General features: G+C 41.3%; 1 protein-coding gene across 1 annotated transcript in view; it reads right to left on the bottom strand.

Moving 5' to 3' along the window:
* Nucleotides 1-17,776, bottom strand: part of LOC120481468 (calcium/calmodulin-dependent protein kinase type IV) — an 81,668-nt gene that overhangs the window by 29,955 nt on the left and 33,937 nt on the right. The window contains exons 6-8 of the mRNA XM_039675134.2: nucleotides 5,570-5,660; nucleotides 5,367-5,441; nucleotides 5,110-5,185 (exon numbers count right to left, since the gene is read on the bottom strand). Coding sequence (XP_039531068.1) covers nucleotides 5,110-5,185; nucleotides 5,367-5,441; nucleotides 5,570-5,660 — 242 coding nt within the window. The remainder of the gene's footprint in view (nucleotides 1-5,109; nucleotides 5,186-5,366; nucleotides 5,442-5,569; nucleotides 5,661-17,776) is intronic.

Below are 17,776 nucleotides of genomic sequence, written 5' to 3'. Positions count from 1 at the left end.
ACATGTTCTTTTCCGTCCTGAACCTGGGCCAGCACTGCACCCAGACCCTCCAGGCTCGCATCTGTGTACAAACGGAAAGGCAGATTAAAATCTGCATAAGCTAAAATGGGAGGACTCACCAGAGCTTCCTTCAGCTGTTGGAACGCCTGTTCGCACTCCGTTGTCCAATGGATAGGTGCAGTCTTGTGAGTGGTTGCCATACCTCGTGGCAGGCCATGGAGAGGAGCAGCAATCTTTGCGAATGCAGGAATATACCGACGATAATATCCCACCAGTCCAATAAAGGACCGGACCTGACGGACATTCTGCGGCGGCAGTCCAGGTTTTGGATGACTAAAGTCTTCTCAGGGTTGGTAGCTACTCCTTCCGAGCTCACTATATGTCCCAAATAGGCCACTTGTTTGAGGAATAATCAACACTTTCTGGGCTGGAGTTTTAAGCCGTGGCTATTGAGTCGTTCAAACACCTTGTCCAAGTCCTGGAGGTGCTGGTCAAAGCTTGATAAATAGACAATGACATCATCGAGGTATATTAATAGGGATTTGTTCTGGAATTCACCAAGACAGTGCTGCATGAGTCTTTGGAATGTTGCTAGTGTGTTACAAAGCCCAAAGGGCATACGTTCAAACTCATATAACCCTAGGGGGTGGTGAAGGCAGTCTTCTCCATATCTCGCTCGTCCATCCCCAACTTGCCAATAACCACTGGCCAGGTCCAATGTTGAGTACCACTGGGCACCTTTGAGACTAGTCAGAGACTCCTCTATGCGGGGGAGGGGACAGGCATCCTTATGTGTGACAGAGTTCAGCCTTCGGTAATCTACACAGAATCGCCAAGACCCATCCTTTTTCTTTACGAGTACGATTGGTGCAGCCCACGGGCTAGAACTCTCCCTGATGACCCCACCATCCAGCATATTCCTCAGCAAGCTCTTCAATTCAGGATACAGCAAGGGTGGAACTGGTCTGTATCGCTCACGGCTAGGAGGGGCAGCCCCGGTGTGGATTTGATGTTTCACGATATTAGTGTGGCCAAAGTCCTCATCATGCTCTGCAAAGATCGAGCCCCATTTCATCAACAACTCATGTAGTCGTTGGCGCTGCTGCTGGTTCAATGCAGCAACCTCTTGTTCCAGGCCAGATGGTAAGGTGGAGGGACCGGTACAGAGGGTGCTGACCCCCACTTCGACTACTCCAGGACTGCCTGGTGTCAGTATAAGCTCCCTTTGCCCAACTATGTGTTCAGGTGGCAGTGGGGTAACTTCTGCATGTGGCCGACGCTGAAGGACCTCTACGGGGAACATGGTTGGGTTGCAGAGCCTCAAAGGCAGGTGGCCATCCTGTACTACAGCAATGGCAAGTGCTGTACGCCAACTTGACTCATCATCTGCCAACGGCTCAATCAGCACTGTGCAGTTGTCTCTAGGCACTTCATCACTTGTTTGGCACCACAGGACCATCTCTGTCTGCTGAAGAATAACAACAGAAGGCTGCTTAGTCAGCTTCAACACCCCATGTCCCAATGCTGTTGGCCCCTTCTGCTGTATCCGTCGACATACTGCAAAGGCCTTCTCCCACAAGTTACCTTCAGTTGGCGCTACCGCAGCCCAGAAGGCCACCACCCCTGGATGGATACCCTGCATGAGTTCTTTCCACCCTGTCACTGCCCAAACACTGGTCTTCAACAGTGATCACACCCTTGTTGGGAATATATACCCCTCCTACCTTAAAGTCTATCATAGCATAGCCTATATAAGGGATTCGTAGTCCATTGGCTGCCTTCAGTGTCAACAAGTTGGATTCCTCTATCGTATTAAGGACGGTCTCCTGGAGTTGGCTCCTAAACAGGGTCTCGCTGAATAGAGTCACTTGAGAATCTGTATCCAAGAGACATCTGATTAGTTTACCATTGACCTCTACTTCTACTCCAGGGCACATACCTATTAAGACAGGTTTTGATGCCGGGCCACCCTCGGTTGCATTCACCAACGCCACTCCCTCCCCCGTGGCAGGGGTCAATAAAAACCCTTTGGTTGTCCTCGTCTTGGGCAGTATCGTTGTATGTGACCTGCTTCGCCGCAATCCAGACAGATTTGCCGGCCATGTACGTCCCACTGATAATTCATGGTGCAAGGAGGTGGACGTTGATGCCGTGCTTGAAGAGGAGCCTGCCGGGTCCCAGAACTGGCTGATTGACGAGCTACCGGAGCCACATAGGGGGATTGACTTCGCAGTTCTTCTACCAATTTGCTACTAAGGGTCTTTAACCGTGCTGCCAGCTCATCCCGCAGCTCAGACTTCAGGCTCTCTCGGAGATCAACCAGGTCAGACTTACATTCACCCCTTACATCGGAAGAAACTATCTGAGTACGAATAGCATGAGCCTCCGCTTCAGCAGGGGGACTGTCCAGCTCCCTTTCAATACCCGAGCTTCTCTCAGGACAGCCTGAAACGTCAGCCCCTCATCTCTTCGCAAAAGTCGCTGTAGCTCCTGTCGTACCGGTCCTGTCCGAAGACCCAGCACCAGTTGGTCACGTAATAGGGCATCTTCGTCCATGGCGGCATTCCTTTCAGTGGCCCGCCACCTAGCACGGCATTCTCGTAGCCTCAAGCTAAATAGACTGACGCCCTCATCTGGACCCTGGTAACATTTATAGAACTCTGCACGTCGCTGAGCATGAGTGGCTGTATCCCCAAATATCCTCCCTAAGGCCTCAATGACCTTTTCACCGTCGACGCCATCCGCATCAGGTAGGAGGGCTGCTTCCCCGACTTCTCCATCCAGTGTGCTCAAGACAAAGTCCACCTGTTGTTGGGCATTCAAGGGTTGGGCGCGCAGCATGGCTTTTATCTGGGTCTGCCATTCTCCAAACTTACGTCGCTCTACAGTGAACTTAGGGGCCCAGGACGCACTGAAAAACCAGGGCATAATTAGCGGTGACATAGGTGGAACTGTTACATCACTAACCGACTGCCCATCATCATTCTGTTGGCTCATGTTGTTGGGACCCTGCTGAACTACACCACAAAAAGGAGGTGTCAAAAACACCCCTCTACACTCTAATGGAATCCCAGGAACTGGAGCCAAACAGATGTTTTAGAAACCGTAAAACCAATTTATTTATTTATATAGGCAGTTCTTCCCACAATAAATAAACACTTTACAATAATAAAATCAACAACAAAAGAACAGCTGTCCAAATTGCTCCTTCAACCGGCTGTAACAGTCCACTTGGGCCGGGGGCGTGGCAATCGCGAGGCATCGGGGTTCCCTGGGGGCGTGGCCAAGTATCGACACGTCAAAGCGGGGATCCAGGAAGTAGTGTCTTCGCCACCGGCAGTGTAGATCCTCCGACCCAAACAAAAACAAGGATTTGTGGAAATCAGTATAAGACAAACAGCAGCAGAGCTTAAAGTCTCATTCATGGGCCAGTGCAGAAAAACTACTTTCCTTTCCCGAGTGGAAAAGACGTCTTTCTCTCCCACTCCCTCGGTTTGTCTGACGGCTCTATCCGGCGTGGCTTGGCAAATTATTCGTCTTGCTTGCGTTGTATCGTCGTCTTCGATCGTGCCAATTACCAGCCAAGGAGCACCCGCATAGGGAACGGAAGAACAGCGTCCGGAAACTCCCCCATGGTTGGTTTCAGTCACCTTTTATAGAGCTGTAAATTTATCATTGTGATGATTGGGAGGTGTGGCCATTATTCAGTCAATGTGGGCCACCTGTAATTGTCCATTACATACCACACCCATTGCAGGCTTCCGACAAAACAATGTCAACAAACACACATGCTCATTATAAACATCCATCACACGTGCTCAATATCTTTAAACACAAACACTGCAATCCCATCAAACCCACACAAATGAAAGCAAAGCCATACTATCCCTCAACCCACTTTACAATTATCCTCATCTGACACACACTTCTAGCAAAACAATCAAGAATCTCCAGAATCTACCGCATCTAGACTTGTTCTGCAACTAAAATGCAAGTAACCAGTTTGTGGTCTTTAGATCCGTTTCTGCCTACTTTAAAGGTGATTCTGATTCTTTGATGGTTCTCATTTTGTAAATGTTTGATTAAATGTTTGATTTTGCTACATACTCTCACACTGCTAGTACTGTATATAGTAGGAAAAAGTTATTCTTTGTTGGCCAGGAAGATAATTTATTTCCTAGAATTGGTAACTGATGGTAACTGTCTGTTCGGTGGTCGAACTGATTAAATGATTGTAATAAGAATTCTGCTACAGTAAATTCTAAAATGAATCCAAATATGTATAATTAATTATAATCCATTGGAATTAATTATATCTCCCTTTTGAGCTAATTTACAACAAGTCGCTGTGAATGGTCAGATTTCCGGAATCCACTGCACTGCCGCTTTAATGTATATCTGATGAGTGTTTATAAACAAGGTAATATTCAATAATCAATATTTAGCCTTCTACATATTAAATGATTTGTATGACTTCTTCAAGCTTATGAGATTTTACTTAATCATATAATTGTTTGTTTACTGGAACATGTTGGTCGGTGTTAGTTGATCGGATTGTTTCCCTCTCTGCCGTGCTCTCTTACCTTCACTTTCTCCTTACAGTCATGACGTAAATCCACAGCTAGATCAATGAGTATAGAAGGACTATAATTACAATGACCTCCGTTTGAAGTGTCAAATTAAAGTGTCAAAAAATTCAGAAATTATCGTACATTATGGGATTTTTTTTCATTATTGATCGTACATCGAACAGAGGTCATTATCGTACTTCTGGCAACGCTGGCATGAGCTAAATATACTGTATGTATGTGTCACAACTAAAGTGCTGTTATAGTGTCTCCAAAGGTTTAATTGTGTTTTAACAAAATGTTAAACCCTACAATTAAGTAATTAAAAACAGCAATTTTAAATAGGGGTTGAATAATTATGACATAGTTGTTTTTTGAAAAAGTATATTATATATTGATATTATCACTTTTAATATGCCACTAAAGTGTTAAAAAAAACTTCATATGATTAAGCACTTGTGTTTACATTTTTCCATATACTTGCAAGTCAGATAAACAAGTCTGCACAATGAATAAACATTAATGTAAATGTATTACTCACAAAATATAAAGGATGACTCCCACTGACCACATGTCGACCTCAGGGCCATAAGCGTTTCCTCTTAGGATCTCAGGAGCTGAGTGGATGTCAGAATAGAGGCAAATTATTGCAAATTAATTGGCTTATAAAACTTTATTAGTCATTTACTGGGATTCGCTTACTTGTGGATATCTAAATGGTTTGTGTTTTTTTTTTAAATAAAATAAAACGAAATAAATCATAACAGAAATAATATGCTATCTTAAATTCAGACTCACCGCAGTAGCCAGGGGTACCACATACTGTCTTCATTGTCACTTGCTCATCAATTATTTTAGAAAGGCCAAAGTCCGCTGTGGACATTAAAGAAAAGATTGGATCAATAAAAATCCTTTCATTACTGACAGAGTACAATGTTCCATCTCATTTCTTCCACATCAAAGACATAATGGATTAAATGTATGATTATACAGTTTGTTACCTATCTTAAGAGGTGCGTCTATTGACAAGTCAGCATAAAGGAGATTTTCTGGTTTGAGGTCTCTGTGAACAACTCCATTCTCGTGTAAGTACTGCAACAGAGATAGAAAAGAGGTTGCAGATCACTTTTGTGTACATATTATTTTTTAAGTTCATAAACATTTTAAGTGATCCATTCTCTGTGTCTTTTGTACATAGATAGAATGGAAGTCAAAAGAGTCCAAAACAACATTTGACTCCATAGATTTTTGTTGACATACCTAATCTCTTCCAATTATATTATTTTGTGCTCCATAGAAGAAAGTCAGTCATTTAAAGACCCTTTCACACAGCGTGTAGATCCCGGAAAATTGCCAGGAAATTGCCAGAACACCTTCTGTGTGAATGCAAACACGACCCGGGATTGATACCGGCACCGATCCCGGGTTGGGGACCTAGTAAAGCTCCTAGGATTGATACCGGCACCGATCCCGGGTTGGGGACCTAGTAAAGCTCATGTTATCACTGTGAAGCTGCTTTGATACAATCTGTATTGTGAAAAGCGCTATATAAATAAATGTGACTTGACTTGACTTTCACACAGCGCGCTGATCCCAGGAAATTGCCGAGAAATTGCCAGAACGCCTTCTGTTTGAACGCAAACGCATAATTCCCGACTTCCATTTGAACTGTCTTAAAACTTAGAGCACGAAAGTTGTTTGGCCTGATGTGATCTATAAGTATACCGAGTTTCATATTATTACATGCAAGTGTGTTTGATTTATGGACCAAATTTTCAGATCAAGTTTATGGACCAAGTTAATTTAATTAATAAACTAATTATATGGTAAAATGGTAAATGGACTGCATTTATATAGCGCTTTGATAAATAAAAATGCTTAAGAAATGTATGGAGAATTAAGAATTTTATGGAGGCCAGACACACAGCAGTGAAATGGTTAAGCCCCCTCCCCCTACAAACAAACACATAGACAGACAAAGACAAAGACAGAGACAGAGACAGAGACGTAGGCTCAGAGAGAGCATGACCACATTCAAACAAACATATCTGACTTTCTGTGGGTCCTAGCTAATGAGTGTCAATTAGAAAGTTGTCCGGTTCGAGGAGTACAATATACATACTGATTTTTGTAACTGTAGATAAAACTAACAACCCCACTTTTGTCAAAAGGTGGCGCTACTGAGCCCTCACCACGCCTGTTTCTGAAACTTTGCACATGTCTACTGGCTAATAAATGTGATGTGTCTGACAAGTTTCATTAAATTTCAAGCATTCTAAGAGTCTCAAAAGCATCCTAAAACAAATGTTAAAGTTTGATGCGTTGCCACGGCAACAGTATCAAAGATATCAAGAATCCATTCACCGGTCTACATCTGCCATATGTTTACATTATACAGATGAAGTTTGAAGCAAATCGGGTAAAAATAAAAGGGTGATTTCAAAGCATTTTGAAAGTGACACACTTCCTGCTGCCAGTTGGTGGCGCTATAACTTTGACTCACAATAGTCATGTCCATAGCCGCGTTTCCACTGCCGGGCCAGGGCCGGGCCGTGCTAGTGCGTGCCAGGGCCAGTCGCGTTTCCACTGTCACTTCCGGGGCTTGATCGGGGCTTCCTCAGGGCCAACGGCCAGGATTTCTGGCCCGTCGAATACCTTGGGCCAGAGGGGGCCAGCTCGGGCTAGAGGCGTGCTCAAGGTAAAAGGCGGAGTTTATCGGTGTTATGGAACGTTATGATCTGAAGCAAGATGCACATAGGGGTGTCCATGTTTAACCGATTAACCGTTTAAAATTGCATAACATTTTAATTTTGACTGTAGGCCTATGCCAAATGCTGCGCAACAATATATAGGCTATATATAGCTACATATCGACGAATTTTCAGATATTTGTTTGATTTTTTTGCCCCTTAAACATTTAAAATATTTGACAAATTAATATGAAAAAAATATATATTTTACTGGTTTTCTGAGGCCAAATTAGAACCTGGAAATGATATTTTCCCCGCAGTGCTGAATGAGAAGAGCCGTAACCACAGCCTACAGAAAGGGGATTTATGGGTGATTTATAGGCTATAATAAATGTGTCTGATAATAAAATAATATAAAATAATGAGGCATTAATTGTTTATTAATAAACTATTGTTTTCTAAATGATTTTCGGCTAAAAACATATCTCCATCTCCGGATGCACATTTAGAGAGAAATTAAGCTACATAAACATAGAAGATATTGGCTTTCGATTCGAATTTGTTCGTTTTAAATTGGACATTTAAAGCTTTAATCTACAAATGATATAACCCCTGTAGACTAAAGCTTTAACTGTCCAATATAAAACGAACAAATTCGAATGCGGTGGCTGTTTCAGGTCTCGCGCTTCAGTTCACGGAGATCATGAAGCGCGCCTTGATTAATTGTTAAAGCACAACGTTTTCTTGTTATAAATAAATTTATTTGCGAATAATGTATTATTATTTTCTGTATGACCAGAAATTAAAGAGTATTTTAAGTTGTTTCCACTGAAAGAAATGCAATGAAACTGTTCACATGGGCGTCTCGCAGCCATCAGTGCGTGCTCCACACACACACTGGATATGCGCTGATATTTGTCAAAAATATTGTGTTTATTTGTGCTCTGTTCCTTTTTTGGATAAAGGCGTCTTCTACATATGCAGCCTAATAAAATGTTACAATAATGATGATGATGGTTATTATTATTATTATTATTTGCAGACACGGAGATTTTGTGAAATGGACGTTTTGCTTATTTTCAATTGGCAATTTCAGTTTGAAGGGTGATGGAAATGGGGCTTTAACTGCTCCGTACTTGCTGCGTTTTATTTCTATAAATAAATTTCGTTTCAAATGGGGTCCAATCAGTTATTAAAGGTGTTAAAAAATTGTACTCTGTATCTCGAGGTTGCGGCGCGCACACTATGCACCGAGTAACCGATGGGCCTCGGTTAACGATTAATGAATAACTTGAAAACGTGCCCGCAGCCCTACTTGTTATATCGCGCAAAAAATCGCTGCTTGAAATGGAGAATCGCCTGTACTGGTCTCGGGACACTATTGCAGCCACTACGGCAGTTGAGTTAATATACATGCTATCTTCCTAATTTAAAAAATAAATTAATTCATAATACCCGCTGAAATGGGTTGGGTTTTATGACGTTTGATCATGAAAGGCGTGTTAGGGGTGGGGTCTGGGGCAGCGCTGTGGGGCTACTGGCCCGGCAGTGGAAACGCAAGCCCGGTGCTTGAGGCCCGAGGCCACTAGCTCGGCCCGGCTCGCTGTTAGCTCTGGCCCAGCCCTAGCCCGGCAGTGGAAACGCGGCTCATGTGATCGTCCTCTTACAGCGAACACACTGCTGACGTTTCATCAAGATCAGTTAATGTATGCTGAAGTTATAACACACTTCCTGTTTCACGTTTCTCACCGTAATTCCGTTTCCTCGCCACGGCCAAACCGTTTGAGATATCAAAAATCCCCTCGCAAACTTTCATCCTCAATGTCTTGACTTCATGCTGGCCGTCAATGATGAAACGATCTTCAAGATGATTCAATGTTAATCCTATTATACTTGATCTTTAAGATAAAGGTCTAAAGGTCTATGGTTTCGAATGAAGAAACTTTTTCTTGCTGGACTTTATTGCTGTAACTTAATCGTGTTACTTTCTACCGGGTGTTGGACGCTGTCGGTTAGATCACAACACTAGAGTCAGAGCACTATAATTGTTCTTCACGCACACAGTAACTGAAATTTAAACCGTTAAAAGAAAAGGCTCAATAAACTAATTGCATAGATAGATAATGTATAATAGACTGTTCATAAATATGTATTTCCTTTGTGCTTTGAACTATTCAATAGCCGCGTTTCCACTGCCGGGCTAGGGCTGGGCCAGAGCTAACAGCGAGCCGGGCCGAGCTAGTGGCCTCGGGCCTCAAGCACCGGGCTTGCGTTTCCACTGCCGGGCCAGTAGCCCCACAGCGCTGCCCCAGACCCCACCCCTAACACGCCTTTCAGGATCAAACGTCATAAAACCCAACCCATTTCAGCGGGTATTATGAATTCATTTATTTTTTAAATTAGGAAGATAGCATGTATATTAACTCAACTGCCGTAGTGGCTGCAATAGTGTCCCGAGACCAGTACAGGCGATTCTCCATTTCAAGCAGCGATTTTTTGCGCGATATAACAAGTAGGGCTGCGGGCACGTTTTCAAGTTATTCATTAATCGTTAACCGAGGCCCATCGGTTAATACTCGGTGCATAGTGTGCGCGCCGCAACCTCGAGATACGGAGTTAATTTTTTAACACCTTTAATAACTGATTGGACCCCATTTGAAACGAAATTAATTTATAGAAATAAAACGCAGCAAGTACGGAGCAGTTAAAGCCCCATTTCCATCACCCTTCAAACTGAAATTGCCAATTGAAAATAAGCAAAACGTCCATTTCACAAAAACTCCGTGTCTGCAAATAATAATAATAATAATAATAACCATCATCATCATTATTGTAACATTTTATTAGGCTGCATATGTAGAAGACGCCTTTATCCAAAAAAGGAATAGAGCACAAATAAACACAATATTTTTGACAAATATCAGCGTATATCCAGTGTGTGTGGAGCACGCACTGGCTGCGAGACGCCCATGTGAACATGTTTCATTGCATTTCTTTCAGTGGAAACAACTTAAAATACTCTTTCATTTCTGGTCATACAGAAAATAATAATACATTATTCGCAAATAAATTTATTTATAACAAGAAAACGTTGTGCTTTAACAATTAATCAAGGCGCGCTTCATGATCTCCGTGAACTGAAGCGCGAGACCTGAAACAGCCACCGCATTCGAATTTGTTCGTTTTAAATTGGACATTTAAAGCTTTAAAGCTTTAAATGTCCAATTTAAAACGAACAAATTCGAATCGAAAGCCAATATCTTCTATGTTTATGTAGCTTAATTTCTCTCTAAATGTGCATCCGGAGATGGAGATATGTTTTTAGCCGAAAATCATTTAGAAAACAATAGTTTATTAATAAACAATTAATGCCTCGTTATTTTATATTATTTTATTATCAGACACATTTATTATAGCCTATAAATCACCCATAAATCCCCTTTCTGTAGGCTGTGGTTACGGCTCTTCTCATTCAGCACTGCGGGGAAAATATCATTTCCAGGTTCTAATTTGGCCTCAGAAAACCAGTAAAATATATATTTTTTCATATTAATTTGTCAAATATTTTAAATGTTTAAGGGGCAAAAAAATCAAACAAATATCTGAAAATTCGTCGATTTGTAGCTATATATAGCCTATATATTGTTGCGCAGCATTTGGCATAGGCCTACAGTTCAAATTAAAATGTTATGCAATTTTAAACGGTTAATCGGTTAAACATGGACACCCCTATGTGCATCTTGCTTCAGATAACGTTCCATCACCGATAAACTCCGCCTTTTACCTTGAGCACGCCTCTAGCCCGAGCTGGCCCCCTCTGGCCCAAGGTATTCGACGGGCCAGAAATCCTGGCCGTTGGCCCCGAGGAAGCCCCGATCAAGCCCCGGAAGTGACAGTGGAAACGCGACTGGCCCTGGCACGCACTAGCACGGCCCGGCCCTGGCCCGGCAGTGGAAACGCGGCTGACGCGGACTCAACACGCTGTAACTTCAATGTGGCTTCAAGCACATCATTCTCCGCTCGGGATGCACATAAGCGCTTTGTGCTGCACTGTATTGGAGCCTTTAATATCATAATGCAGTGACGTAATGACAGATTATTAGTTGCCTTTCAATTATGTGTTGCTGCCTCATTAAACATCTGTGCTATACATTTCAAAAATGTTCAGTAGCAATTTTATAGTAGCCATGACTATATCTTTTTGATTTTTGTTATCTTGTTTTTCATGAATGTATTTTTCAACAATACAAAGAGCAATGTGTATAATCCATTAATATAGTTTATAATAGCATTTTTGTCATAGATTATGACAAAATAATTATATGATCCACCAGCGAGGAACCAGGAGAATAGAGTCCCAATGACTCTTGCTCGCCTTGTGAAGCCGCGATCGACATCGCGCCCTCCTCTGGAATGCCGAATGAAACACGCGGGACCTCCGTAGAAAGCCCCACCTGAATCACCGCGGCACTCGCGGGTTGCGACACTGGAGAGGGGGGCGTGGTCCGAGGACGTGTCGTCGGATCACTCCACACCGTCACCCTCAGATCACCCGGTCCCCCAGCCAAACTACTAGCCCTGTTAGAGAAGGCAGAACGGGTGGTGGATGCGGGGACTTCAGATCATAGAGTCTAGATCTCAGTGTAGCGATGGTCATGTTCCCACAAAACAGGAACATGAGTCATCCACGAGTGCTGCTTTTGCATGCTCAAAGCCCAGACACACTAGGCAACACTCGTGCCCATCAGAAGATGACAGATATAGACCGCAACCAGAAAAACACGGCCGAGACATCTTTAAAAAGACGCGCACCGTGCAGCTCTTTCAGGAGAGGAAGCTCTACAGCGCTGAGGCGACCAGGGAGAAAACACAGAGTCCGGCGGACCGCATCACAGACCGCAGGCAAAGTGAAGACTCGCTTGGGTACCGCCTTCACACCAACACTGGAGAGCCGCTCGTCTCGAAGAGGTTGTAAACTCAGATCTTGTGGCTTGTGGAGTGAAGAGATGCTCTTGGCTCCGAAGCGAAAACATACTGCGGTGGTGGCCGCTTCCTCCTTTTATACTCACGGGGTGAGGCGGAGATCCGCTATGCAAATTCCGCAGACCCATGGCATTTCTTTGCCATTGGCTCGTTTTTTAATACTCGAAGAGGATTGGCTTTCTAGGCGAAACCCCCATTCTCCGTCATCCGACGTAACTCGGAGTGACTACGAAAGGGAATGGGATTTTTTTGGTTTAGCTGTTTACTGAAAAAAACAAAAAGGTCCGAGACAGATACAAATACTTCCTTAAATTGTCATATATGCATACATACATCTTATGTCACAATCAAGCACTAAAGATTATGCCATAGACAATGTGTATTAAACAGATACGACCAGCACACACAAACATTCATAAATCAGCGCATGTGGCCTCCGCATTGTTCCTTTATTTTCAGATTGCTGAGCTGTTATGTAACACTACATTCCTCTTGCTCAGGGAGATTAAAAGCTGAGGGAAAAAAATTGCAATGTTTTATGGGGTTTTTTTTCTGAGAAGATTATTTTTCACTAGCAGCTCTGCACATACATCCGCTTACTCTACCGTCCGCTTTTGAGTGACGACAAGACTGACCCACATCTCTCCACTGTCAGCCCATCGCTGGACATGTGTTCAGCCACACCAACACATTCACAATAATCCTCCGGCTGAGAATGCATTAAAGCAAATGCTATCCCACATGACACGTATCATTATATCATGCCATTTGCTCATTATATTTGCATTTTTTGCATTAACATCACATATTAATATTAACCATAATACCTTTTGTAATATTTTGTAATAATGTTTCTCTGAAGTCTTATAATGTTGCTTCAACAACGGTCATGATTATGCATTACACAACATTTACACAATTACTCTCTGATACTCAGACATAAACTTTTTTTATATATATACTGTAACTTTAAGACTCCTAACTTGGTGCCCAAATAAACACTCACCAAGCACCAAATGAGAGGCGGTATTAGCATTAAGTGACATGGCATCTGACGCACAGAAGCCAATGGCACATGTCGCTATGCTTATTGGCATATCCAATGGCAAATCTGGTTTTCAATGGCATGTGTCAGTGGACATGTGGACAATGGCATGTGTTCCTTAAAACTTGTGATGTGCCAGTGGATAATTGCTTGTGCCACTGACATTATCATGGAAGGGGCGTCACTAGGATTTTCATTTTAGGGGGGCTAAGCCCCCAATGAGGGTATGATTTTTTTATTTTTTTTTTAAATAATTAAAAAAAAGGTAACACTTTAGTTTGGGATCTAATGCTCACTATTAACCAGTTTCATTACCATGTAAAGGCAGGGTTTTATAATCACTGTGGTTCCTAATGTGAGGTAGGTTAGTTAGGGGGGTTCAGGGTTTCCCCAAGAAAATTTAGATTTCTCTGATCTACATATGTGCATATTAGGATGTTTTGAAGATCAAAAAAATTGGATAACAGCTTTAAAACCATGTCAGTGGGCAGCTGATTGTTTTTCTCTCTCCTCATCAGCATCACCCTCTTTTTCTCTTTGTTTTTCTCTTGCCCTGTCTCTTACCCTCCTAGAGCTGAGCTTAGACTGATATAGGCTTTTCATTTTTGTCTTTCAGTGAAGAAAGTAAACATAGGGTCATCTGATTTTGCCTATGAATAATTTTTCTCAGACATGTTTATTTACTGAAAGCTACTAAAGCTAGCTAGGTAATAAAATTTATTAAATGAATTCACAATATGTAGGCTACACATTCATTATTGATCTTATGCCTAATACAGGGCCCTAGACAGGGCTTTATAATCAAAGAGGTTCTAAATTTGAGGTTGGTAGGGACTGATACTATTGAGATGCTACTGATATTGTGACACCTCCAGTAGTGAATGACAGATAATCTAAACAGCTATACTGATTAATTGTGACACAGAATCTTAAATAAATAGTCAATATTAGTGATATTTAAATTTAAAAAAATAACGTATACTGTAAAAAATAAAGCCTTACATTTTTAAGTACAATCAACTTGGCTGTGTAAGTCATTTCAACTTAAATTACATTATAATAATAAACTTTATTTTATATAGCGCCTTTAAAAAGTATCTCAAAGTGCTTCACAAATATAGAAACATAATAAAACATACAATTTAAACAAACAATGAAATAGAATATGAAATAAAACATTATGAAATATAAGATTAATAATAATAATAATACAACAATTATCAACAATTAAGTAAAAGCTACCCTAAACAAATACGCTTTAAGTAATGATTTAAAAACACTAAGAGATTCTGCTTGCCTAATCTCAATATAGGCAGGGAGTTTCAGAGTTTTGTAGCATTAGACGAAAAGGCCCTATCACCCATGGATTTTAGTCGGGTATACGGTACAATTAAATGGCCAGCTTCCAAAGAACAGAGGTCCCGTGCTGGTGTGTAGGGTGTTAAAAGTTCAGTTAAATAATAAGGTGTCAGTCCATGCAAGGCCTTATAACATTAAACTGACTTTTAAAAGAATTAGTTGAATCTTGTAACTTATTTTAAAAAAAGTAATCAGAATCTGATATTGATAAAAAAAATTAACAGATAACAAATGTTTTTTTATTATTTCTGTGACTTCTTAATTGCTTAGTTGGGGACATCAAATTTAACATTTAATTTAATATTCAACAATAATATTGATGTGCCTGCATTGACACTATTATACAAGAACTGAGCTGGACGTGATGCTATTTTCTTCTGTAAACAAACCTTTTTTCATTATGGTGCTACTTTATGTTATCACTGTAAAGCTACTACAGATTTAAACAATCTGCATTGTAAATAGCGCTATATAAATAAATGTGACTTGACTTTTTCCACAATCAGGCCAAACCGTTCTCTCTGCTTAACCGTTCAATTCCGTGCCAATCAAGGCCAGCCGGTACGGATATGGTTTAATTTTCCACTGTGTGGCTGATAGCAGAGCTCTTTGGAATGTAATACAAACGCTTCAGTCTTTTGAGATGAGATGTAAATAGCGACTAGCTACAATATGGGCGATGATCAGATATTAATTTTAATTTTATTATTAATATGTGTTTACATCACTCAAATTGCGCACTTAGCCAGCTACAAAGAAATTGGTAGCCAGTAGGGATGTGCATCTCCATAACTGAGGCCAATGCGATACGCATCTCAAACGATGCATAGCCAACGATACAATACATTAAAAGATACATATGAAGCAGCTACTGGTGTGATGAGATACAATACACCCCTATTATGATGCAGTGTGATCTGATTTTAATTCGATTCAACAAATGTGATCCAATGCAATACAATGCAATGGGGAAAAAATATGATGCTATGCAATTCAATATGGTACAGATATTTAGATAGCTCTTTTTTTTATGGTTCAGACAGACAGCAAATCATAAATTAACTTAAGTGTCTTCTGACTTTGTGTGTTTCCAAACATTGGATTTGTAATTATTTGGTGGAAGATGCAGGTCTACCTCTCCTGTTAATCTATATTCTATGTCAGTGGCTCCTAACCTATTTTTACTCCAAATATAAAATGTTGAATATTGATATTTGAAAAGATTTAAAACATGAAAAGATATTTTAAATGTGAAATTAAAACCGCCAGTAGGTGGCAGCAAGTCACTGTTAATGAGTGAAAAATTGAGATTCAACCGATTAATTCAAACGGCTGATTCATTCAGGAATGAAGCATTGTATTGTGCTGTGTTCTAAATAACCCCATGATACCCTCATTCACTATTCCCTACATTACTCCACATAGTCCAATTGAAGGAGTGAATGAAAACAAGTGAGTAAATTCAGACACTGAGTAGTTTGTGTTTGCTGTGTAATAATTAATTAAAACTTTGCAAACTGGCAGCTCCAGTAGTAATAAAAAGATTTATCCTGAAACCTGCTATTGAAAATAGCATGTATACACCATAATGAAACAATTCAATAATCAATTAAAAAGGAATTTATATCTGCACGTTATCACGCCGGACCAGCGAGTTTGGAAAATGGATGAATGATTGGTTCAGCTGCGGCGCCATCTCCTGGCGAGACGCAGGAATTAATTCAGCACGCGACTCTCACATTGCATTATGGGTATTCTCTATTTGTTGAGTGTACATCAGTTATTGCGGTGCATTGTGGGTTTGAATGAGTGCAATCAATAATGTCTACTATGGTTTCGGACACCACTACATATGGCTGTCCACTCAAAAATTGCCCTTTTTAATTGACTCTCACATTGCATTATGGGTATTCTCTATTTGTTGAGTGTACATCAGTTATTGCGGTGCATTGTGGGTTTGAATGAGTGCACTCAATAATGTCTACTATGGTTTACAAATGGCTGTCCACCACTACAAATGGCTGTCCCCTCAAAAATTGCCCTTTTAAAGGGTATAATGGGCGATTTCGGACACAGTCTTAGGGCTCTATCTTGCACCCGGCGCAAATGACTTTATTTACTGACGCATCTATCATTCCTATTTTGCACTCGCGCAAAGCGGGCTTTTTTCCTCCACAGTAGCACGTCGGTAAACTAGGAAATGAACTTGCGCTCCCTGGGCTGGTTGGTGCAAAAAGGAGGCGTGTGTCGGCGCAAACAATCCCTAGTGCTATTTTGCAGTTCCAGAAAACAATTGCTCCAATGAACAGAAAAAAACCTGGTCTAAAGTCAGTGGCACGTTGCGCGTACATTCAGATGCTATTTTAAGCGTACATGCTTGGCCATAATACAGAGTGTGAACAACGTGCATACACTGTAGATGATTCTCTCATCTACACAGATGCATTTTACTTTTTGCAAATGATACATTATTATAAGGAAAAATATATAAACATGAGGGAAATCACTGTTGTGTCCATGACGATGGGAAAAATAGGCATAAAGCTTACACATTTACCCAAATTATTATATGCATGTTTAACCGAAGCTAATTTGGGTGGGTTTGTCCCATCCCCAAAACCCCAACGTCACTTCTCTTTCTTTCACGGCCCTGACGAGAACATCAATCTCCTCGGCTGTGAACCGATGCTGAAGCGCGTCTGGTAAATGTGCCGTTAAAATAGAATTGCGCCATGGAACAAGCGCACCTCGTTCATCACGCTCTTAAAGGGAATGTGATATGACGCTCTAATTGGTTTATTTCTGTTACGCCCAAACCACACCTATGAATAATGAAGCTATTTCAAACCAACCCCTTTTAGATTTGCGCCAGGCGCAAGAGGCATTTATCCCGCCGGAAAAATAGCAACAGCGCTGGGATCCGCCCACAAAGTTACTTGCGCTTTGCGTTTTGACACTTGCGTTTCAGATCGTTAAAATATGGCCCTTAATCTATCTTAGTCATAACTGATTTGTTAAAAAAAAAATGATTCATTCAGTAAGGAAACACAGCCATTCATTACAGCGGCGTCACTACACACGTTCTACCAGCACGGTTCGTCAAGGTTAGACAACCGTACAAAGAATTCTGG

This window comes from Pimephales promelas, chromosome 21 (assembly GCF_988280905.1).
Source record: "Pimephales promelas chromosome 21, fPimPro1.hap1.1, whole genome shotgun sequence".
Classification (NCBI taxonomy): domain Eukaryota; kingdom Metazoa; phylum Chordata; class Actinopteri; order Cypriniformes; family Leuciscidae; genus Pimephales; species Pimephales promelas.
Note: the sequence above shows the minus strand (reverse complement) of the source record. Positions and strands in the feature narration are given on the sequence as shown.